This window comes from Acipenser ruthenus, chromosome 7 (assembly GCF_902713425.1).
Source record: "Acipenser ruthenus chromosome 7, fAciRut3.2 maternal haplotype, whole genome shotgun sequence".
NCBI lineage: Eukaryota > Metazoa > Chordata > Actinopteri > Acipenseriformes > Acipenseridae > Acipenser > Acipenser ruthenus.
The window spans coordinates 50638478-50663037 of NC_081195.1; the positions used below are offsets into that span (position 1 = coordinate 50638478).

Here is a 24560-nt window from a genome sequence, read left to right on the forward strand (position 1 = left end):
TCAATTAAGGGTTCAATTAAGTAATTGAGAACTCAGTTGGAATGAAAACCAGCAGACACAGGGGTCCCCCAGGACCAGGATTGGGAAACCCTGACCTCCGGTACATGCTCAAACACCAGCACACAACAAATAGACCTCCACACAAGAAAGCTCTGTATTTTACATATTTCGTTCTTAACTAAAAAACGCATTTTGTGAAAACTGAGAAACTGAATTCATACCTGTCTGTTCTCCATTGCATAGTACATTATCCATAAACTACGGATTTTATTTAGTTATTCTCTTAAAATATTTTAGTTCTTACTATTAATTAAAAAATGACAGTCGTGGATTGGTTGCAGTAAATTAAATACGTGGCAACTATAAAACATTCATAGTATAAGTTACTAGATTCGTAATTTATGGATGTTTTTCATTTGTATATATAAATTCTTTGATAAAATCAGTTTTATGATACTAGCATTGTTGTTACCTTTGGCTAGTCTCATTGCTGAAGTATCTTACATTGAGCTGCTTTTTTGATTGGCTGAGCAAAACCAAGGCAACAAACATCATCTATGACTGACTGTTTTTGAAGTTATGGAAAATGAATATGGCTGATATGTTTCTTACTGGCATGTTTTTTTTTCAGGTTAAACCAAGTTGTGCTTGTTCCTAGTGGAAAGGATATATGCAATAGAACTCTACAGGAAACACACCTCATTGGAGATTCCTCCTCATCTGCTGAGTTCTTTGTTTCCGTGGCTGTCTTTGCATTTCTTTACTGTATTGCTGCCCTGGTGTTGTATGTTGGATATTTGCATGTTTACAATGAATCAAACCGTGGGCCAATGATAGTAAGTGATTTTAAAAATATTTCCTATTTTGTGTGCTTTTAAAGTTAAGTGTTAGTTAGAAATAGGACCATCTTATTTGAACTGGGTGAAATTATTGGTGAAGAAATCATTGGTGAAACAAAATAGGAATTCATTGCACTTGGATCTTGATCTTTTATTTATAGTGCTAGGATCTGAGTTATTTTGATCTAGACTGATAAGTCATGTCACTACATCACAGTCCTGGATCAACACAAATATACAGTAAGTACATAATACAATAACCCTATTTGAAAATGTCTATGCCCTAGCTTTATATGAGGCCAGTCAGCACATTTGTTCAGTACTTAAAAGCAGCCAGAAATAGTCAGCTTTTAAAAAATAAAATCTCATTCATGATGTGTTAATACTTATTTTTTTACCTGCTGCAAGGTCTGAGTATTGGTAAGTTTTGCTCGCTGTTTTAAAATCTAGAGACACATTTCTGTGCAAGTAAAATAGCAAAACCAATGTAAATCTATTCTAATTATAACCCAGTGGCATAAATGCAGAATAAAACAATGTAATTGCACAGAAGATTTGGTTTCCAATCTTATTCTTTTATTGCACCATTTTGAAGTTTGAAGCAAAATAGTGACCCTTTTTTTTTATTTTTACTACCAACTAGCAGCTAACATGGTCTGAACCTTTTGTTACACAGGAGTCATGGTTTGTTAATTCAGGTTCTTTTTTTTTTTGTTTTTTTTCTGTGATTGGAACTTCTCTAGTACTTCATCATGACGTGTCTTTTTGTTACACAGAAGTCATGGTTTGTTGTTAATTTAGTTTTGTTTGTTTTTTTCCCCCTGTGATTTGGTACTACTCTAGGACTTCGTCGTGACGTGTCTTTTTGCCTTCTTTTGGCTGGTCAGCTCTTCAGCCTGGGCCCAAGGCCTTGGAAACGTTAAGACTTCTATAGGTACTGAGGGAATCCGGGAGACATTGTCAGCTTGTAAAGAAGATGGTAACACTTGTGATGTTGCATCATTTGCTAATATGGGAGGCCTGAATGTCTCCGTGGTAGGTACCAAACTTCATTTTTATGAAATGTGTAATGTGATTTTTTTTTTTTTTTTTTAATGACTAAAATATAACTACAAAAAGTTTTTAAAGATTACATTTGGCAAAGAGTGGAATTTGTAAAATACAGACACTGCTTTTATTGATTAACAGAAAACAAATCAACTAATTGAAAAATCACCACATGTTCTTTAACCCTTTAGTTGGACCAGGTCCAACATTACAGTTTTTCCTTTCCAGTTTTTTGAGATGTTATAGAAATAAAATAATGACTTGGATAGCATTATTGAGGAGTTTGGTGATAAATCAAGTGATCAGGAGATGATTTATCAATATGCACGACTATGAAGAGATATGTGTTAAATACAGCGAACAAGGAGTGGGGCAGGGCTGGAGAAACAGTACTGAGGGTCCTTTTGATATGCAGTGCCTTTTAAACCTGTTTTGCTGTGAATAAAATTACTTTTAAACAGCATGTGTGAAAATAAATTAGACCTGACATGCCTGACAGGCGCTGAATAAATGGACCGCAAAAGGTTAACTTAAAACAGGTTTCTTGTGAATGTATTTAACAGTTTTGCAACAGTATTAAATGAGACAGAATCTCAATAACCCAGAAAAAGAAACTGAAATCAGACTTCTTGTTTCCTCTTTATAAACCAATTTGAAAATATAAGCAACATCATTCATATGTTTAAGTAAGCAATAACACTTGGGGGTGCAGTAGTTATATAATTACTACATGCTGTGGGTGCATTGAGAGGCATGAGGTGAAGCCAAGTGCCTTCAACCACCCAGGAAGTGCAGTAATTTCATCCTACTACTGAACACCCTGGAGTGTATTAATGTATTTATAAAATGGGCATTTAAAAAAGCATAACATTGTGTTCCCTGTCATTACTGAATAGAACCAAAGTGTGCAGTTGTGCAAGCGTTCTGCTCCAGTCACGTGATCGCTAACAACCAATCCGGGGCCATGTTCACAAAACACTGCTAGCTGTGAAACTAGCCCCTGAACTCAGTTTCTCGATTTGAGAAGCTGCTTTAATATGGATGTATTTTTACTTGCATCTAGGTGTTTGGATTTCTGAACTTGATTCTTTGGGTAGGAAATGCATGGTTTGCATTCAAGGAAACCAGCTGGCACACCCCCCCACAGACAGGCTCCACCACTCAGCAGGGCTCAGAAAGTGTGTCTGCACCGCCACGGATGTAGGTCGCATTGGGGAAATGAAGAGAGAGACCTCCAAATTATTGTTTAAAAAACAACCTAATGCAGTCTGTGTGATACTATGCAACATGTCACAATGTAGTGTATTAAGAGTTGTGTTGTCTGCTGTGCTGTTTAACTCTTCCAACCTTTTGTGGCAGAGAAGGGGAAGAAACAAATATACATCAGGTGTACATTTCTGAAAGAGTTTCTCTTTAAAAATAACAGTTTCTTATGAATATATTGGGAAACATAACTGATGTAAGTTTCAATATACTCACCATTGTAACGTAAGTCTTTCTGCGGAATGTTTGAAGATAATTTTTACCTAAAACTTAAACGTTCACTACATTATTATTATTATTGTTGTTGTGATATATGAGCAATTTTTTCACTGCATCATTCAGATTTACTTGACTGTTTTTCGTTGCCTTTGAAGTTTGTGAAGAACATGCATGTATTTTCATGAATGAAAGCAGGTGTTTTGCATAGTAATTTAATATACTCTTGCTTAATAAGTGCTGCACACATTTGTTTGTGAGTATTTCATAAAACAGCTTTGCAGAATTGTTATATGTTCTAAGAAGAAGAAAACAAATCTTGTATTCAGCAGTATATTAAAGAAATAGATGCACCAAAAATGTAAAATTAAATATTGTGAATCTTGGCATACTGTGTTTTTTGGTTCCACTAGGCTGTGCTGAATTTGTTCTGTAAAAAGCCGATGAGCAGTTTTTGGGTTCATGTTTACCTATTTGATTTCTTTATATTTACTCATGTCACTTTCTGGTTTATTGCCTATTGCACTTGATAAAAAATGTATGCAGAGGTTGTCAAAATACATATAAATCTGTTCTGTATTAAAGCAGTTATCACTTGTTTGACTCTTGTTTAATATTTGGTAGCCTTGTATAGTACACACTTCGTTCTGTTTTCAGAATTAATTCTAATTCAACTATCTGTTTAAACAAATATTAATAAGAAAGTTAACCTTTTAGGGAACATACTGAAAACCTCACATTTATATATGAGGCTGGAAAAATGTCATGTGATGCACAACATTTGTAGTCCCTTTTATTTCTGATGAATGTTTTTTTGTCGCATGATGCACATTAGTACATGTTTTACTGGTGCTTAATGTCAGGCTATATTATTGTTTACACCTTGTTAATAGAGACATTTCTTATGAGTCATATATGCTGCCAAGCTTTTTACCATAAAGGAGGTGGTTAATGTCTCGCTGCTCTTTAAATGTGAGTGCTTTCTGCACCATTTACAACATTTATACAAATACATTATACACTTGGTTATAAAAATAGTACTTAATAGTTTTTATATTTTAAATGCCTTTCATTATTGATGTAGGAAACCACAACAAGAAATGTATTTAAACACAATGTAACTACACAAATTACAATTGTAGTTCTTTTTGAGCGTTTACATAAACAAGATTTAAATTTCCGGTTTTGTGTGCATGATGTCAATTTAATAGACTGCACAAAATGCAGAAATAAGCACATTGCCTCATATAGAGCTATTTAATATGGCTTGAGGAGCCATCACTTCATGTTTACCAGTAATACTGATTTTGTCTTCACCATAAATTCTTAATATTTGAGGAATTCTGGCTGATAAAACTAACACCATATAAAACGTAAACGGTATCATGTTCTTGGCTTTATTAATTTTGAATGTTACCTATTCTTGAACAAGCTATAGCTGACTTTCTCATTAAAATAAAAAATAAAAAAACCTGATTTTGGAGCATTTTGTCAACATGCTTTACAGTAACCCGTTGACTGCATTTCAGTTAATAAAGCTTGTTGTGAAGGAATGAAAGGACACTGAAGCATTGCCAGCATCCCACTAGAACTCCAAATAAAGCCTTGATGTCTCCAATGCCTGGAATTTGTATTTCATTTGCATAATGTGGCTTTTGTTTTTTTTAATAATCTTGTGGCTTGCCCCATCTCTGGTTGCCTTCCCAGTGCTCACTACTAACAAATGGTGCATTGTTTCAGAAGTGATGGTCCTATGTTATTTTAACGCCGTTATAGCTTCCTCGTTGCGATCTACAGACCCGTGGTTATAACTCTGCAGTTCTTAAGGCTGTGAATGCTGAATTAATGATATTACTATCATGAAATAGTACATCAACATGACCTATGCTGACTGTATGTGCTCATCTCCCTTGAGAAAGAGAGATGGTAGTCAAGCTATTTTGATCGCTTGGCTTGTTTTCTTGTCTCTTTCTGGGGGGCAGTGGCTTCTCGTCTTGCCCTTCACATACATGTGTTGAAGGTCACATGCATTAATTTACTACTTTGAATAGAATCCAAAAACCAATACACACTTTCTAAAATGGGACTGCTGCTCAGCAAGCATCGTAAGCGTTACCCACTAGACCATGTGACAGTGTTAAAGGACATGTTCCGATGCATGTATTATTTACTTTGATTTCATAAACAGGAACTGGATGTTTTTATAACCTGATTGTTTTAGAACAGGAAAATGCAGCCTTGAGTGGGTGGCAGTTCAATTCATTTTAACATGTAAGCACCGTGGTTGTGTAAGATTTTAGCACTGCCAAGATATAAAACAAAGATCCGTATGGAGTCACCTGACATAATGGTGGAATAGGGCAGCAGTGTGGAGTAGTGGTTAGGGCTCTGGACTCTTGACCGGAGGGTCGTGGGTTCAATCCCAGGTGGGGGACACTGCTGCTGTACCCTTGAGCAAGGTACTTTACCTAGATTGCTCCAGTAAAAACCCAACTGTCTAAATTGGTAATTGTATGTAAAAATAATGTGATATCTTGTAACAATTGTAAGTTGCCCTGGATAAGGGCATCTGCTAATTAATAATAATAATAAATAACCTAATCATTTCTTGCATGAAGGAAAGTGACATTTTGGAACTGGAGTTGTACTGTTCCTATATTTTTTATTTCAGCAAGGAATTTAGGTTCAGTATATACTGCCATTTCCCAATGATAGATATTTTGATATAATTCTTAATTTTGAATGAACTGTATTTTTTAATGCTAATTGCTGTAATTTGAAAGCAGTGTCTGCTATGTTAAAACAGTACCAGACAACGCCTGCAATCCTTAGCTGCTTCATTCTACATTGTAGTTGTATTACAGACATGTACGGCAGTTTGCTACACTGGGATTAGAAGCAAAGCAATGAAGAGTTAATCCTATCCAGGCATGCTTTATCATTTGCTCACACTGGGCCCACTAAAACACATGCGTCCTAGTAAAGGTGCACAACAACCTCTTGTGGATACTCATGTTGAAGATATTTTGTTTGCTTCTGTACTTCATTGTGTGAACATTTATTACTTTTTTTGTCAAACCTCTGCAGTATTAGTTAGCCTTGGTGGGCAGTGGAACAAGCCCACAGAGAGGCACTGTTCATAGTCAGTGATCATTATACACAGTCGTGTAGCAATGAACAAACAAGAAGTAAAGGGTATGCTATAAAATCATTCTTTACTTTTGTGAGTAAAAATTATTTTTACATTTGACTGAAACAAGTTAACTGAGGATTTCTCTCAACAAAACTGACAACTTTAACTCACCAAATGAAACAATAATTGCCTTTAATAAACATTACTGGGCATTTAATAGGGTCTGGGCGTGTAAATTGGTTTGTGCACGTTTTTCCAATTCTATAAAGTCTTGTTTTCATAGGCCTTTTTGCTTATTTGATTGTGAGGTGCTTCAGGATGGCTCGTCATGAAAGGCTCTATATAAAAATAATTTGATTGCTTGAGTTTTTTTTACAGAACATTAATAGTAATACATTAACATTCAGCGCTTTAGTAATACTGACTACTGAGTTAAGCTTTTAACAAATACACAATATAGTAAGGCCCTATATTTATATTATTATTAATTATGGATTATATTATGACGAGCAACCAATGTATTTATTCACACAGATGACTCTCACACTTTATAGTTGGGACTTATCATGCTGTTTTTCTTTATTTAAAAAAAATGTTTTCTTGGAGTTTAGTTAAAAGTGAGACAATTAAGAGCACAGCAATTCCTCTGATTGAGTTGTGTTGGTGTTAATGTTGTTTTTTTGCATGCCTCTCATTTGTTTAACTCATAAAAGAACACTAATTCCTGTTATTGATGTCTTTGTTTGACAGCTGCCATGGGTTGCGCTAAGGCTCAGATAGTAACTATGTGGAACCTTGTACAACTTAGACACGGTGTGTACTTAGTTAAAACAGTCACACAAGCAATGATGTATGGAAAGTTCTGAACATCATGATATATAGAGGGATTCATTGAAAGGTATTAAACCTGTTTTGTTCTATGCCAGTGGTTCTCGTTAAACATTTGTAAGGGCCACATTAGTGACTACAAAATCATCAGGTGCCATAATATTATACTACAGTATAATCACACATCCCACATTAAAAATCACAGTTTTCACACTTATAGTTCCTATTACAAAAATGTCTTAACCCAATCCACTTCTTGAGCAGTCATATGGGTGAGTCAGAGTACTCAGATACTGGAGTACTCAAAATAAGATCTATTCAAATACTTAAAAAAAAAAAAAAAAATCATGTGGGATGTGTGATTATACTGTAGTATAATATTATGGCACCTGATGATTTTGTAGTCACTAATGTGGCCCTTACAAATGTTTAACGAGAACCACTGGCATAGAACAAAACAGGTTTAATACCTTTCAATGAATCCCTCTATATATCATGATGTTCAGAACTTTCCATACATCATTGCTTGTGTGACTGTTTTAACTAAGTACACACCGTGTCTAAGTTGTACAAGGTTCCACGTAGTTACTATCTGAGCCTTAGCGCAACCCATGGCAGCTGTCAAACAAAGACATCAATAACAGGAATTAGTGTTCTTTTATGAGGTAAACAAATGAGAGGCATGCAAAAAAACAACATTAACACCAACACAACTCAATCAGAGGAATTGCTGTGCTCTTAATTGTCTCACTTTTAACTAAACTCCAAGAAAACATTTTTTTTAAATAAAGAAAAACAGCATGATAAGTCCCAACTATAAAGTGTGAGAGTCATCTGTGTGAATAAATACTTGGTTGCCTTCAATTGATTGCTTTCACAGCACAGCTCTTAGTTGGGATTAAGATAAGAGGTATACCCTACACCTCAGCTACAATCAGGACAAAAAACAAAACAAAATGGACTTTATCTGATTTTGGCACACCAGACAACCCCGATCAAAACCTTAACAAACATTAAAGATGGATAGCTGGCCTCTGCATTCAGTCTGTACTATGATGTATCAAGTTTAAGTCCAATCCTTGAATTGTAAGACTTGCAATTTGATTCCATTTTTTTTTTAAATAGGTAGGTAAACTTAAACAGACATCCAAGATATTACACACAAACAGAAAGCTATACTAAAATAAGTGGTGCTCATGTCAGCCATTTCAGAGGAAGACAAATGCAAGTCACAAGTACATTTTATATTTGTGACTGATTCCGTTTTTGTAATATCTTATTGTTCTAAAATGTATTTAAAGTATACTAATACAATCAATCAATTAATTAAATTGGACCTAATTTGGCTTTTATTATATTTTTACAGCCAACGTTTAAATGGCTTTTTTTTTAGCCAATGTTTAAATTAGATTAGCTAGCATAGTTCAGTATCAAAACATAAGTGATCTTTGAATATTACATCCAAACAAATTAAAAAGTTAACAAAACCATATGTAGATCAAGCAACAGTACCGTGCGAAATTATAAAAAACACACAAAAATAATTTTTCTGCTGTGATTTTAGCACAGAGATTTTTTATAAAGAATTTCAGACTTCTGACAGATCCCCCTTTTTCAGAATGGGTTTTGGTTCTCCTTCCTGTTTCGTCTTTGGCGTTGGTAATGGTGACAACCCCTCTGTGGGCTGCCCTGCTGGGTTCTCAAGCAAGCTCTTGGGGTCAGGTCCAAATTCATTCTTCTTTTCAGCTCTCTTCTGTTCTGCCTTGACATCGTTACTGTTGGTTTTCTGTCCGTTTGCTGTCCTGATCCTCCCTTTGCCTTCGTTAATACTGGAGGGCAACACTGGAATCACAAGCTCACTGCTCTCCATTTTGATTGGCTGAGGGTCCTTGACTATCTGGGTGTCTTTCCACCGGCGAGCTCCAGACTTTGTGTTGAACTCATAAACTTTCCCTGTGACTAGAAATAAATAAACAAGCATATAGAGTGCTATGAAAACAGCTGCTGGAGTTTAACTTACTTTTGCTATTCATTCATTCTTAACATTTGTGAAACTGACAGAAGAAACAAATTTTTCTGTGGTCTATGCGTTGACTAAAAATATACCAACAAGATTGAAGCCTATTGTCCAAGCGTTTTAATCCAGTCTGTAATTCATACATTTTATGATCACTATCACTTGAGTACTTTCTTCTTTTGAAAAATCAGAGCCCCATACACTGTCCAAATAACACTGTATTTCATCCCAAAAGATACATCAAATGTGTAGACATATGAGATTTTCTAAGATGACAGACGTATCGTTCCTTTTCATTCATTTTCACAGAGTGTATGCTTCAGAAAAAGGGGAAAGCATAGCATTCTCACTTTTCTCATTTCCTGAAAAAAAAATCTAACTGTTGCAGGCACAATATTACATATTACACAAGGCAATCACGTTGAATACAGAAAGCTTTCTAAAAGAACCCATTAAATTCTGCACTTCTTACCTGGATCTACTGCTTCTCCATCAAAGACAGTGTTAACGTTTGTCAACTCCTAGGAGACAAAAAAAAAAATAGATCACAGTAACGGCACCATGTTTGAGGGAAAAACAATTATGACTTTTCATAGTAACATAACATAACAAAAACAAAACAAAAAAAATACGTACCAGAACGACTTCTTTCTTGGCTTTATCTGCAAAGAAAATGGGATTGAGATACAAAATTAGACAGTGTACAAAACATTATATTTTTTAATTTGAAATATACAAAAGTTTAAAGATTCTATCTTTTAAAAAAACGTACTTGTATTTTGAATCCTGTTAAATAAAAACAATAAAGGAAAGTCTTTATCAAACAGCAATATCAAAAATTTACAAACATGTTCACAAAGAGAACTCCCAACTCAAGAGTATTAAGGAGGAAGTTGCTTCAAACTATGTTTTCTGTTTTATTAACCCTCACCTTTTTGTTTGCAATCATTCTGAGTGGTTATTATTGCAATTACGCAAATAACTATTTTATTAAAATATCATAATCTGTAGGTAAGTCTGTGTTAAAGTGTGTTCACTTGAGTTCAGGAGCTACGTGTCTGTACTTGTTGCCTGCCATAGACAAAAGTATCATTGTGTAGGTCAGCAAAGGTGTTTTTATTGAATTAAGAGCCAGCGTGATCTTATGAACAGCTACTTTGAATTAAGTTTCCTTTTGTACACAACTGTGCACTACATGTTGCTGGTGCTTATTACTATAAACACACTACTCCAGCCTACCTTACATATGTCTGTGGTGGGTAAGTAGAGTTGAAGAATACACGGTCTTAAAAAAACAATATCTGAGTAATTGCAATAAGAAACGTTGAGAATTACTGCAAACACCATGAAAGTAAGAAATTCAAGTTAGAAAATGTAATTTAAAGCAAATAACTTTTTTAATTAGATGCTGTGCATCTATTATGTTCAATTTTCTAACAAAAAAACAGCAAACCTTGAAGCAGAGGTTTGCCCTGGAACATCAGTTTATTAGCCAGACAGACCTAGTCATTGTTTGGTTTGTTTTATAATCAGTAAAAACTGTTGAGACGTGTTCAATTTATTAAAACAAAAAAACCCAATAAAAATAAATACTTACAGAGGCTCCTTGTATTTATCAGGTTTTGGTGTGCAGCAGCTGTGGTCTTTTGTTGACAGATATTTTGCCAGGTGATAGAGTAGGTACCCCATAAATCCGAGGAGAAGCATTGCACCCAGGGTACTTATGAATGGGACATACCATGCAGTCTTGGCATACACATTTTTAGCAATATGGATATATGAGATACTAGGCTGAAAATCAATAATAATAGGTTAATGCACATTTATACATTTCATTAGAAAGGGATATATATGTTTCAAATATAAAGAAGACCTTTATGCATTAATTTCAATAATGCCATCACCTGGGACCAAAAATTGTGCTAGATAATAGTGTGTTAGTTTACAGATTTACTGCAAATCTAATACTGTACCTAAAAAGGTATATATTATAAACTATCTGAACACTTTGAAAACTATAGTACAGTACATATAGTAAGATTACTTCACTGACATTAATATTTTTATTAAACTCACATTACATTTTCTCAGCCTCCCACTCCCTCCAGAATTTGTTATTCATCTTTTTTTTATGTTCTTGCGACTACCTATTATTATTTTTAAATAGCCTCTAGCCTACCCACAAAAACAATAAAAGGGCAAGTATATTTCTATATGCTTCTACATATGTAAATATCTGGACGAGATGCTTCAATTAATAAATTATAACATACATGTTTTCTTCCCTTATGTTGCTTTCATGCTCCTAACGGGTGTGTCCATACAGTTGCAGCCTCTTCTTCTATTTCAGTAAAAGCTGGTCTGATTTATGGAAACTGTAACTTCAGTTCCCTCCCCAAAGTTAAAACATCCCTGCATTATATCCTCCCATTTTGCGATGCCTTAAATTTCAGGAATTGTTTGATTTGATGCTGCTTATGAGAAACTGCCAGTTGGAAAGCCGTACAATTTTCACAGCTTCTCAGAACGCACACCAGCCTCAGCATTTCACTTAATATACCCCCATGTGTAGTTATTTTACACAGTCAAGTTTGACGGATACTTACAGGTGTAGTGGTTGAAACTGTAGTCAGGCCTGCAATCACTACATTTACATTTATTGTAACTGTTCCAGTCTCTACAATGCCTTTAGATAGTAGGTTATCATCTGTTATAAATACAAGAAGTTTATAATTCCATTGTTTGTCCAGGCCGTCAGAGTAATGAAACGGTTCTGCCAGAATAAGTCTTGTGATGTTTGAGCCCTCCGGTGGTGAAAAAGCAAAGTGGTTGTTTATGTTACCTATAAAATGCAAGGTAAACATCAGGTACAATATATAAGGCACTAAGTCAGGTAGATAAATGTGTCGTCTAGTGGCTAAATCTGTTTTACCTCGCCTGTAAAATACACAAAAGTAAATTCATGAAACTATATTGTCATTATATTTCATTAACAAGTTTTTGGCAGTATTTTTTTTTAGGAAATCTTTGTACCTGAATTAATGGTATAACGGAAGGCTGTAGGTGGGGAGTCTCGATCAGTGCAGGTGAGTTGGAACTTCTGAATGTTAGTGCCTGGGCTGAGGTCAGTTGGAATAGTCAGTGTATAATCATTTGGTGTACACATCGGTTTTTCATTGTTTGCTTCAAGAATATTTACTGTCACCTACAAATAAAAAGTAAAAAAGGAACATATGGTTACTAAAACAGAAAACATATTTGAAAAGTTGTGTGATGTTACCAGAAAGCTGATTTGTGTCTGTGTGTGTATGTGTTCAGTGCCATGTGAAGGGGGGTTCCAACGGTTCCAGTGGAACCGGGCCTATCAGGAGCCTGTAAAACATGTTGTGTTTTATTTCCTTCTCGCTTTTATCCATCGTGGGTCACTAACATTATTCAGAGAAAGCTAGGAAGGTCAATTTTTAAAAGTACTTTGTGTTGATTGTTATTTGCTGGGGGGTGGCGGGCAGGTTGCCCAGATTTGAGTCTTTGAACGGGGCCCGGAGCACCCTTAGCATGGCACTGTGTCTGTGTGTCTGTGTGTCTAAATGGAACTCACTCGCTCTGGTGAATATGTTTTGCTCCTTGTTCTGCACTTGTGCTATACAGGTTTAATTAATAGAAAGTTTTGAGGCAAAACAAGTTCATTGATTAGTTATGTCGAACAGGACATTTTAATTTTAATATAATTTTTTAGATGTTTTAAAATGTGAATTGTGGTTGTTACTGAAATGTACCTTTTTTCCCCCGCAGACTCACTTTTAAGGTGGTAGATTAATCAATTTTAACAAAACAAAATTAATGCAGATAAAAAAAGACATGTCTTCCTGAAGACCCATGGATTACTTTAAATTAAAAAAAGTACATGTTTTGAGTAAATTCAGATTAAAATAAATGTAGATTTTAAACTTCTGTAAAGTTGTGTTTTGCTCAGGTGAAGTTCCTGTATGTTGTTTATGTAAATATGCAAATAAAATGTTATTTGCATGTATTATTATGTGAGATTTACTCTATTTAAATGCTGAGGGGACACAAAGCCACTTTGTGGCTTGGAACTTGGTTTTAGGAGACTAGGTTTCAGGCCACTGCACGGCACACCAGGTGAGACTTGGGTTTCGATACAGCAAAGTTGCCTCACTAGGTCTCCCAGTCTCCTGGAACCAGGTTTCAAGCCACTGTTCCTGAAAAAGTGGCTTTGTGTTCCCTTAGCTTAAGTTATCAAGCTTTGAAAATCAAGTATTTCAATACTAAGAAATACAACACATATGTCATTTTGTATACTTACTACAGAATTTGCTGTTTTGGGATCTTTAGGATCGTTGTCCACAGCCTCTATGGTGAGAACATACTTTGACGTAGTTTCATAGTCTGGTTCTGTCATAAGCTGTATTGATCCTGTATTTGGATCGATCCAAAATATGTTGCTGTAACCAAGAGTGCTTCCACCTGCTACTATTGAGTAGCTTATTCCAGTAAAGGGAATATCTTTGTCAGTCGCAGTCACAACTCCAACTAATGTCCATTCTTTAAACAGAAGACAAACCCATATTTAGAACATTTTTGTAATGATTTAAATAAATAACAAAATGTAATAGTAGAGACAGAAACAATTTGTTCTTCTTCCCCATTTTAATTTTAAAAGTATAGTTTTACCTCTCTCATAAGAAAGTGTGTATGAAAACAAACAGTGGGATTCATATTTGTATATTTTAAGTCAATTGTTTTATAAAGTTTAACTGCATAGTTTTCACTGGCACTTAAAATAAAATAAAATACAATGCTAAATACACCAACACTTACGTCCATTAAGTTCAGAAACACTGAAATTATAAGTTGTTGGGTTGAACACAGGAGGATTTTCATTTACTGGAAGGACTATCACATAAACGTAAGCTGTATCTAAAAAGAAGACAAATGTACTTTACACTTTACTCTTAAACAAACTAAACCCAGATTAAAACTAGAAATTGGTGCTTTTGAACAAAAATAAAGAATCACTGACAGGAATGGCACCTCTGTGAACAAGTGGTTTACAAAAATGGGAGTAAATGTATATGTGAAAAAGTATTAGATCTCCATCACTGATATGCTCTGAAGTTAAAACAAGGTGGCAGTAAAACGGTAAATTTATATTGGACAACAACACCACCACCACTGACAGAATTATATAATACAGCTGTGCACCAATTCTAAGACATTGTCTCAAAGTGTTTGGTTTGTATAATTGATATTGTCATAAGTTAAAAGAGTGACAGTGAAAAGGTACATTTTTACTACACAACACAGATTTTAAGAAAGTGAGGTGGGGAAGCATATTAGCACTGCATCAGCTTCAGCCCACAATGCTTCACTATGGGCTTCAATGCACAGTGAAACGTTAATATTCTTCCCCACCTCACAGTTAGCTCTGAGGTGTCTTTTGAGAAGCAGTGTTTGGTTCCCTCGCGGAGATGATTAAACGACCACGATATACCTTACCTTTATAAAACGGAGCCGTTATATCTTCAGCCACTACAGTTAAGGTGTATTCAAGTGGGTTATTAGGTTGCTCAAGGTCTAGACTTCCTGTTAACTGTTGGAAAATATCACTTAATATTAAATGCCCTGTCAATGTAATTGGTTTTATTTTTACAAATATCCTTGAGGTTTTACATACATATACAGTGTGTAAATTTCACATAATGCAGCCACCTGCCATTTACTGTAAGCAGTACAGAGCTGCAGAATCCTGACATTTTTACAGCTAGGTAAAGAATGTATCCTTAATAATGGCAGACAATGTTACAGGTTTATCTTACAACATACCAATATAAATGTACTGTTTTTTAATTTCATAATACCGGTATCTTTTTTTGTCTCATACTTCCCATTCTTGAACATTTGAATAAAGTATTACTTTCAAAATCTGGTACACAATCATTGGGAAAGAATTTCAAAATCATGAACTGTATTCTTTGTACTTATATACAAACATATATAAATAAACACTTAAATTAGCCCCATATTTTTTAAGAAATACACACCTATCATTAATACTTGTTTTCATTTTAAAAAGGAATCATCCAAATATTGCATTGTTGCACTTGCTCTTTCCTTCTGTGATACCTTTTCATAGTGGCTGAATTATTATTTGTTGCACCTCTGTGGACCTGGTCTGAATGTGTATCAAATATAGCACCTGAACTATAGGGCAACACAACACTCGTAACCAGTTTCATATGTTAATGAGGCTACAAGTTCTGTCTACAACTAGTACGGTCGTGCACATTCCAAGAGTGCTAAAGCATGCTTGCTTAATCAAATACTGGTGCAAAGTCTGCTCCCATTGTCCTCCTGATTAAGGTGTGCAAAGTGAGTGCAAATGGACTGCTTTCGCATTACTGGATTACAGAGATTACAGGGCCTATTTCCTGAGCATCTTGTGATGTTACTCCATCAATTAGACTATTTTCAGAGCCTACTTTAGCCAATAATAACATAACTGCTTTTACCTCATGCAAATGTTACAGTGGACAAGATTAAGAGCAGCCATTGCATTCTGGAAGTCTATGGGTCAGAACAGCTCTGGAAACAGCTCTAGAATAAGGCATTCAGCAGTAAATTATCTATAAAGTAACAAAACACTATACCGTTTTGAACATATTGAATTGTTAGCCTGATATAACAGTTAAACGTTAGAAACTTTATTACCACAATATTTCCAGAAAATGCTGGGTTCAGGTCAAATATCTGATTACACCCGTTACAAGATAGGTTAGTAAATTTGAACTGATTATTTGGCGGGTCGACATCAATATCAGTGCATGTTATTGTTATAATCCTTGTATTAATAATGGCTGTCTCTTCAACTTGAGGCCTATGTAAGACAAGAAAAGGAAAATTATATTTATGAATTTTTCTACGTTAATATCAGATCAAGGTTGCATCAAAATTAAATAATGTGTTCGTTCTACATCTAATTCAACATATCAAATTGTCAATCACATGAGAGAACTACACCAACCTTTCCAGCCAGTCTGAACGCATGATATGTGCTTAATGTTTATTGAAGCTCAAACAGGTCATTGGATTGTGTATGGAATAAGTTTGGAAGCATTACAGTTTGAAACAAAAATTCACTGGAATACTATAATTTGTGATTTTCAAATTATTACAAGGTGTAAAAACTTGGTTCTGTTTCAAAGATTCATTTATCTAGTATCTAGGTACAGTAATTCTCTTATTAGGTTAAATAAACGTGCATAAACACATGATGAAAATGTAATAAGTATTTGCCGTTTACTAGCTGTACATTTATTTTGCTGCTGATTCAATACTATTGATACTGAGAGTATAGGGAATTACATTTTAGGGCTAAATTAAATTCAAATCCTGTGTGCTGCCTTAGCTAAGGCCGGATAAATGTTGGTATTTAAATAAAAATTACAATTCGGCCCAATTGCTTTGTATGAAAACAAAAATTCAAGACGTCATAAAAATTGTATTTTTCGGCTTCTCTAAAGCCTGAGACACAGGCGCGGCGCGGCACCGCTCGGCATTTTCACGGTGCGGTACCGCTAGTCTGCACCTGGACACACAGGAGCAGTATGCACTACGTGGTACAGTAGTTGTCAGTACCACACTGTATGTACTCCAATATAATTTACATATATGGCCAAAAGTTTTGCATCACCTAGTTGAATATTAGGATGTAGATGTCATTAAAAAAAAACTAAACTATAGGAACATCATTTCAATATTTTATTTAACATCATGCAATCTAAGAAACTACAAAATGGTATCTCAACAGTCTACTGGAAACTACAATTGTAGTACAGTATTTCATGTTAGATTTCAAAATGTCACATTTTTCAATTTTCTGGAAAACTACAAAGCGATATGTAATTTCAATATGTCAACGTAACATTATTAATTCTATAGGGTGTGGTGCAAAACTTTTGGCCATAGCTGTAATGCCCCTCATAAAATCTACTAAATAAAAACACTGGTTTGTTTTTCAATGTTGTTTTTCTGTCATCTATATGCAGGTGTATGAAATGAGCGATCTGAGCTTAGCAAAGAAACATACAATACGTTGCTGACAGCAAGTAGCCTACTACTAGTGTTAGAAAATATATCGTTTAACAGCCAGTTATTTAGTAAAAATAGTAGTAAAATACAGAAATAATAATAAAAAAAAGGCAGGAAGGATGCTTATCAGGAGCAATGTAAAATTACTGACTTGTCTGTCCTTTTATGAAATATGCTTAGCAGAGGTGATAGCCACGAGGAAGGCTGTCTTCATAGACAGATACTTCAACTCTATGGAGTATATAGGCTCAAACGGGGCCTATCTGTTTATTAATTTCTTCTAATTTGAAATGTTTTTTATTGTGATTGGCTTGTATTGTATTGGCTGGGATACACTTTGGATATATGGTGCTGGTTTCCGTAATATATATATATATATATATATATATATATATATATATATATATATATATATATATATATATATATATATATAAACTTAAACTTAATCCCTTAATCCATTGCATATTATTGAAACGTACCTGTAGGTATCTGGAATACAAACAGGTGGATTGTCGTTGATATCAGTAACGTTGAATGTTATTGACATGGAGGTTGATTGACCTCCTTTTGGACTGTCTATAACACTCACTTCTACAGTTATCAGTGGATTGTCTCGAAGGGGCTTGGCATCTCTATCTATCCTCTCTGCCACTTGAATTATACCCATCACTGAAACAAAGGTCATCACCAACAGTCATTAAACAAACATAACACTGAAGATATGAAGTCTGATCTCAAACAGTTCTGACATATGAGCTGTACTTACATGGGTTAATGGTAAAGTAATCTGTGGGGTTTATACTGAAGGTGAGGTTGCCTACATTACTAAAGTCATCTGCATCTTGAGCTGTTACGTTAGCAACAATTGTTCCTGGTGCCTGCTCTTCTGGAATGGTAAATGTTCTCTGCTTCCTGTAACAAAATAATGAGATGAATTCAAAATATAATGAGATAAATAGAGGATACTGGATGGCTGTTCATGTAGGACTTATTATAGTTATAGTTATGAGGATGTCCACACAAAATCCATGTGTTCCCTGTCTGGGACTATAGACTTAATCAGACATGATAATTAAATGCAGAACTCCAATTAAGTTAATCAGGCATTTTATAATAAATACATTTAAAAAAAATCTTGCTAGCATTTCAACAGAATCAATATAATAATAAAAGAAACTTACATGGTAAAAATAGGTGCATTGTCGTTTGTATTTACAATGTTAACAATTACAGTTCCATTAATTTCTGGGTTTGTTCCATCTCCTACTTTGACCAGTAAATTGTAACTGCAAAACCAAACAAACAACAATTTATTAATCCATTATTTGTACCTGGTTAAGTTTAAAACATATGCAAAAAGATGCTGAATAATAGTTGTCAATCTTGCCTTTTGAGGTCTTTCTCATAATCAAAAACTTTGGTTGAGATAATGGATCCCGTTTCGCCACTTATAATAAATGGGTAACTTGTTGGTTGCAGTGAATACTGAAACAAAACATATATTTGACAACTTAATGATTGCCATAATGTTAGTGAGATCATAACTTATTCAAATCATTTTAACAATATTTATTAATGTACAAAACAACAAGCTCATAGCGTTAATTGGCATTATTGCAATGTTTTTAGAATGCACTGCATTAATAATATATATCTTTACATTATTTTAATGGTGACATTTGCTTTAATCAGTTCATTTTCTTATCCTTATGACCTAAAATAAACATTTGGGTTCTGGGCTGGCTAATGTATTGTCCGTATTCACCATGGTCACAGGTTGACACAGGCTGTTTTTCACATCACAATATCAATAGCAGCATGCAGTGTAACTGCAGTTTAACATTTTTGGACTATCAGCTTTTGCATAACACTGGTCTGATTGTTAAACTAAAATATTTTTTTTAGGATTTAAAAAGGGTATTCAAAACATTTAATCATAGATAAATAAAGCTATTTCTGAATATCCAATAATATTTTGAAACATATAGTTACCTGGAGTGGTTTATTTTCAGGGTCGTATGCTAGAACTGTATAAATGGTACCTTGTGGTGAATTCTCAGTGATGTAAACTGACACAGCCAAAAACAAAAACATCATTTAGTATCCCAAATCGTTATCTGTTTTCCAAGAATACCAAACATGTGGTCATACCAGAATACATCATTTTCTCATATATGCAAAAATAGTTTTAAAAAGCAATTCGAGGAGGTACCCGTTATACTATTTATTTGCCAGCTGGAACATTTGCACTTCAAAACTGGTTTCTGCCAAAACACTGAATCTGCATAAAAATGACTAAGGCCTGGATTACATCAGCATTATCACCATAGCCATGATATAGTATTGACATGGCGCTGCCAGAGATGGGTTTCTGTTTTAGTGACTGTAAAGAATAATACTGCATTATCATTAATAATTTCCACCCAATCAATCCGTTATTAAGCAATTGAATCCTGATTAGACAGCCATACTGTCTGGTAGTTGACCGCGTCGTACCATTCAGACAAAGTTAACTACCAAGGTAAGGTTGAGTTTTATTGCAATTAGAAACTGGTAAACAGTAGCTTTATTGTTATTTTAAACATTTTACATTTCTAATGTACAGATTTATTTCAACATTGCGGTCAACTACCATATCCTAGTGCCCTGGAATCGAGCTTCCTGATTCGTGGATGAAAGTTCCGAAGTTTCTAATGCCTGGTAAACACAAAATGTATTCTAGGCAAGGCACCGATATATATGTTATAAAGCAAGACAATGAATTAAACCCTGAGCAAGGAAAACATCCGCTTATTAAGGATAAAGGAAAATGTATTTGAACTCTTCTGTTTCAGTGACCTATCGGTAAGAAAAGGGATTAAGACATTCCGGTCGCTTACTATGCAATCCAGTCCATTGTGCTTCTGCATCCTAACTGTTTACCTTGATTTTTCAAATTGTCCAGAAACACAGGGGGCTCATCCACATCTGTTATCACTATAGTAAGTATTTGGAGGTCAGTGTCTCCCTTTGAGTCGTTCACATATATCTGCAAATTAAATGTATTTGGTGCTGTTTCGAAATCCAGTATAGGATTCCCAGTGAACAGAATCTGAAATATAAGAAACCAGATTTCAAAGTGAGACGGAAAAACACCCTTTAATGTTCTTCTGCCCTGTTGTCATAGAGAAAATACACTAGAAAACGCACTGCTGTATTTACAGTACAGTACTTTGCAAACCAGTCCAAATTAGTTTGAATTCTTACTTGTTTTTCTTTTGATATTATTGAGAAAACTGAAAAGATATGAAAGTTTCAACTACTTACAATATTTTTTATCTACCACTTATCAAACATCCCGACATCCAATAGAACGGCAAGCCATGCACACAACATTGTAAAACCTTTGTGTCAACATTCACTTTGTTTTTAGTAATCAACATTTTCTTTTGGTTCTTTTAACTATTTAAAACCTGAAATTGCATATATTGCTCATATACATACTGTTCAGACAAACAATATTATTATAAGCCATATATTAAATGCACTCAGAAATTAGATCAGCATAAGCACGCTTTATCTGCATGGTTTATAAACTTTAAAAGCTTATGGAGGTCCAAGAAATAATAGATGTTAAACTGGCAATTTATAGTCACGTTAAGCATAACAAGGATCATAATTTAAATATGGATGTCATATCGTATGTCCTCCAAATTCAGTAACTTTATGCATTCATTACTTTGCAAACACACCATATAAATGCAGATTTACATTAAAATAATATCTAAAGCATGTGTTAATAATAATAATAATAATAATAATAATAATAATAATAATAATAATAATAATAATAATAGCGAGAGAGAGAGAGAGGCTTTATTCCTACTGAAATAAATATCTTATTGTTTCCAAATATACTGCCTCAATTTTTAAATGGCTTGGAAATTCCTTGTATCATGTGATTCTAATATTAGGAGGGATGGGGGGGGGGGGGGGGGGGGGGCAGTGAAAGAGATTTTTTCCCCCAAAACAATTCTGAAAGCTCTTTGAAATGTTAAATATGAGGGGTTCTTTCACTTAACACAATTGAACAACAACAACGAAAACAGTTTTTTAATTTAAACATTAATTTTCTTTTAACGTACCTCACATTTTGAATTTATGTTGCTGATGGTAAAGGCTGAGCTGAGAGGATTTGAGTTTATAATGATGGGCAAACCACTTGGAATTGTGGCTCCCCCTGTAGCACTGACTGTAAAACTGGCCACCACTGTAGCAGGGCTGTTTTCTGGCACACGTACTGTGTTTGGCAAACCAATTAATGTAACAGCGCCACTCGTGCCTAAAAAATGAACAAAAAACAGAAAAGTTCATGGTCATTTGTTTTTGGTATACAGAGGCGGTGTTACTGGATTAAAACTGTAAGATAATTGAAATAGGCCTACCAGCCCAACTGAATGGAGGATAACCCCAGCCAATGACCCCTAAGCACATTATCACTACATTATCGCTCATTCTTTTCCTTCATTTATAAAGAATAAAGCAATACATAATATATATGTGTGTGGGTACACACACACACACACACACACACACACACACACATAAATTACAGCTTGAACTGGATAATAAAGTTAATTTTGTTCAGATGCCTCAAGAACACCAAAAACAATATAACATATATATATATATATATATATATATATATATTATATATATATATATATATATATATATATATATATATATATATATATATATATATATATATATATATATATATATATATATAACTGTTTATTTATTTCCCCTGGTTTGTGAAGACTTCATTTTGAGTAAACAAAGAAATAAGTCTCATATGGTCAATTTAAAAAAAAACTATTTAGCAATTACAGGTGTCACGTCAATTTATGCTACCAAGCAAATGTTCCTACTTTGCATACTGCGCGTGGACAGACTAGTTCCCCCTTGCACTGCGCATGCGCAGATTCTGTTTTCCTTGAAGACCAAGGACGCCCACCGTAACAAATACCCGTCTATATATATGAAATACGTGTTTTGTAAACTTACATTTTATTCAACATGTAACTAATTTGTTTTATGTCGAAAACAGACAGCTGCAGTTACAAACTTTAAAGTGTACTACATAGGAAGTTACATTTTTTTTTAAAATAAAAAAGCTAAATAAAAAATGCACCTACACGCTGATAGCATTTTTTTACATTGAAGCATAGTGTAACCCTCACAACTATAATATAAGTAACCTATAGTACATATTTAAACAATTGTTTTGCAAAAGTAGCATATTTATTATTATTATTATTATTATTATTATTATTATTATTATTATTATTATTATTATTATTACAGCTATTTGCCTAGTGTGAGTTCTGATACACAGTGCTTCCTCGCTATAGCCGTGTGTTGGGGGACAAACACATCCGACTAAAATACAAAATAAACTAACTCCCGCTATAATGCACATACTGAAGCAAAAATGTAACGTTCTGTGAATTAACCATGCATAAAACACCATGTAATCAACGCTATATTTTTTCCAAAAAAAAAAAAAAGGTAACATTCTCACTCGTGGATCATTTAATTAGCAGTTTTTAAACTATAAATAGCCCGGCTAAACGGCAGTCTGGAGTTCAGTTTGAACAGACAAGCAAACCAAGTGCTGGGATAGCGGGTCGGGAGAGAGGAAGAGGGAATGGGCTCGCCCCAGGTTCAGCTGCCGGACCGGGAGTAGTTGTTTACAATTTGAACACCGGTACTGTATTTACTGTCGAAATATTGCACGAATCACTAGTAGTATATGGAATTGGCTGACGTGCTGTAGAAGCGTTATATCCGAGGCGCGTTGTAAATGAGAGCTAGCGATCGGATCACTGTATTTGTCATGTTGTTCATATTCGTTTGAAAATAAGTTATGTTAATTATATTACATTATTTTAGTTATCGCTACAGATGAAATTTTGGTACAGGTATTAGATTTTGACAAGGTAGCCAAATGTGATGCTTATATTATATATTAACGTTCAATACAAAACAAACAAATGCAAAGAAAATAAACCAATCCCTTTTCTTGGATTTATAAATCCTGAAACCAAAATTCAATATTATAAATACTATACTATACTTTGTAATAAAACGTATAAACGTAATTAAAATAATACAAAAAGATTAACATTTGATATACCTTACCACGTATTGCCCCCAAACAGATCAATAAAAACAAGTTGATGATATTAAATTTAGCGTGATCCATATTGTTTTGCAAAGGTTGCAGGTATTCTCACATGACGTGTGTTCCTAACAGAATGCCCCTTATGCAATACCGTGCGCGGTTAAGTGCTACCTGTAAAAAAGTTGAGCCTGCAGCCGCACCTTCTTCGTTTCTAGGGTGCTATTTTCACCCTGTTGGAAACAAACATTAGTTGTTTCTGATCATCATCATCATCATCATCATCATCATCATCATCATCATCATAATAATAATAATAATAATAATAATAATAATAATAATAATAATAATAATAACAACACATATTTAAAGTATCTGTACTGTTTGGTCCAAGAAATATATTCACATCAACATAATAATTCTGCCAAAAAAAAAAATCTAAACAAATATTTTAATCAAAGGTAACCCTGATCAATCCACGTAGTCTATAAGTAGTGTAGTGTCAGTGGCAATGCAATAACTTTGGATGTTTCTGATTTGTTACAAGTTTTACTGCAGTCGGAATTATTGTCATGTTAGAATATATCTTCATAGTGACCTTATGGTGCTCAAAATAAAATACAAAACCCCAAAAAACATAAATCCATTTCAATAAATATATCCTTCACAAGAACATACACACAGAACAATCGTTTTGTATCGCATGTTTACTCTTACCTTGGTAACCATATACAAAGAACAGAATGTCCTTGTCAGTTGCAATAAGCAATGTCTGTGACGCTGGTAGCAGCAAAGCTCAGAAGATTGCAAAAGATTTAAGCAGTGAGAATGAAAGCAGACAAAATGGAACCGAGCAGTTACATTGTTATTTGATTGTCTTAACATTTTAAAAACAACAATATTCTTAATAATGTTATGAAGTTGCAATTGTTTTATTCA

At 34.3% G+C, this 24560-nt stretch overlaps 2 protein-coding genes across 4 annotated transcripts in view; one reads left to right on the forward strand and one right to left on the reverse strand.

Moving 5' to 3' along the window:
* Positions 1 to 3962, forward strand: part of LOC117414867 (synaptophysin-like protein 1) — a 6485-nt gene extending 2523 nt beyond the window's left edge. For both annotated transcript variants that reach the window (XM_034024699.3, XM_034024700.3), the window contains exons 4-6: positions 632 to 836; positions 1683 to 1874; positions 2950 to 3962. In XM_034024699.3, coding sequence (XP_033880590.3) covers positions 632 to 836; positions 1683 to 1874; positions 2950 to 3090 — 538 coding nt within the window. In that variant the 3' untranslated portion in view covers positions 3091 to 3962. The remainder of the gene's footprint in view (positions 1 to 631; positions 837 to 1682; positions 1875 to 2949) is intronic.
* Positions 3963 to 8089: 4127 nt separating this feature from the next.
* On the reverse strand, positions 8090 to 23744 carry LOC117414600 (cadherin-related family member 3-like). Of its 2 annotated transcripts, XM_059027223.1 has the most exons (17): positions 23642 to 23744; positions 21580 to 21776; positions 20378 to 20546; positions 19448 to 19524; positions 18843 to 18940; positions 18637 to 18741; positions 18222 to 18367; positions 17935 to 18124; positions 16073 to 16238; positions 14861 to 14954; positions 14183 to 14281; positions 13668 to 13906; positions 12377 to 12548; positions 11950 to 12185; positions 9980 to 11134; positions 9816 to 9864; positions 8090 to 9285 (listed from the first exon to the last, which is right to left on the reverse strand). In XM_059027223.1, the coding sequence occupies exons 1-15, from the start codon at positions 23703 to 23705 to the stop codon at positions 10937 to 10939; spliced, it is 2250 nt and encodes a 749-aa protein (XP_058883206.1). In that variant the 5' UTR covers positions 23706 to 23744; the 3' UTR covers positions 8090 to 9285; positions 9816 to 9864; positions 9980 to 10936. The 2 variants fall into 2 exon arrangements, with proteins under 2 accessions (XP_058883206.1, XP_058883207.1); XM_059027224.1 differs by lacking the exons at positions 8090 to 9285; positions 9816 to 9864; positions 9980 to 11134 and having other exon boundaries at positions 11153 to 12185.
* Between the last annotated feature and the right edge of the window lie 816 nt (positions 23745 to 24560).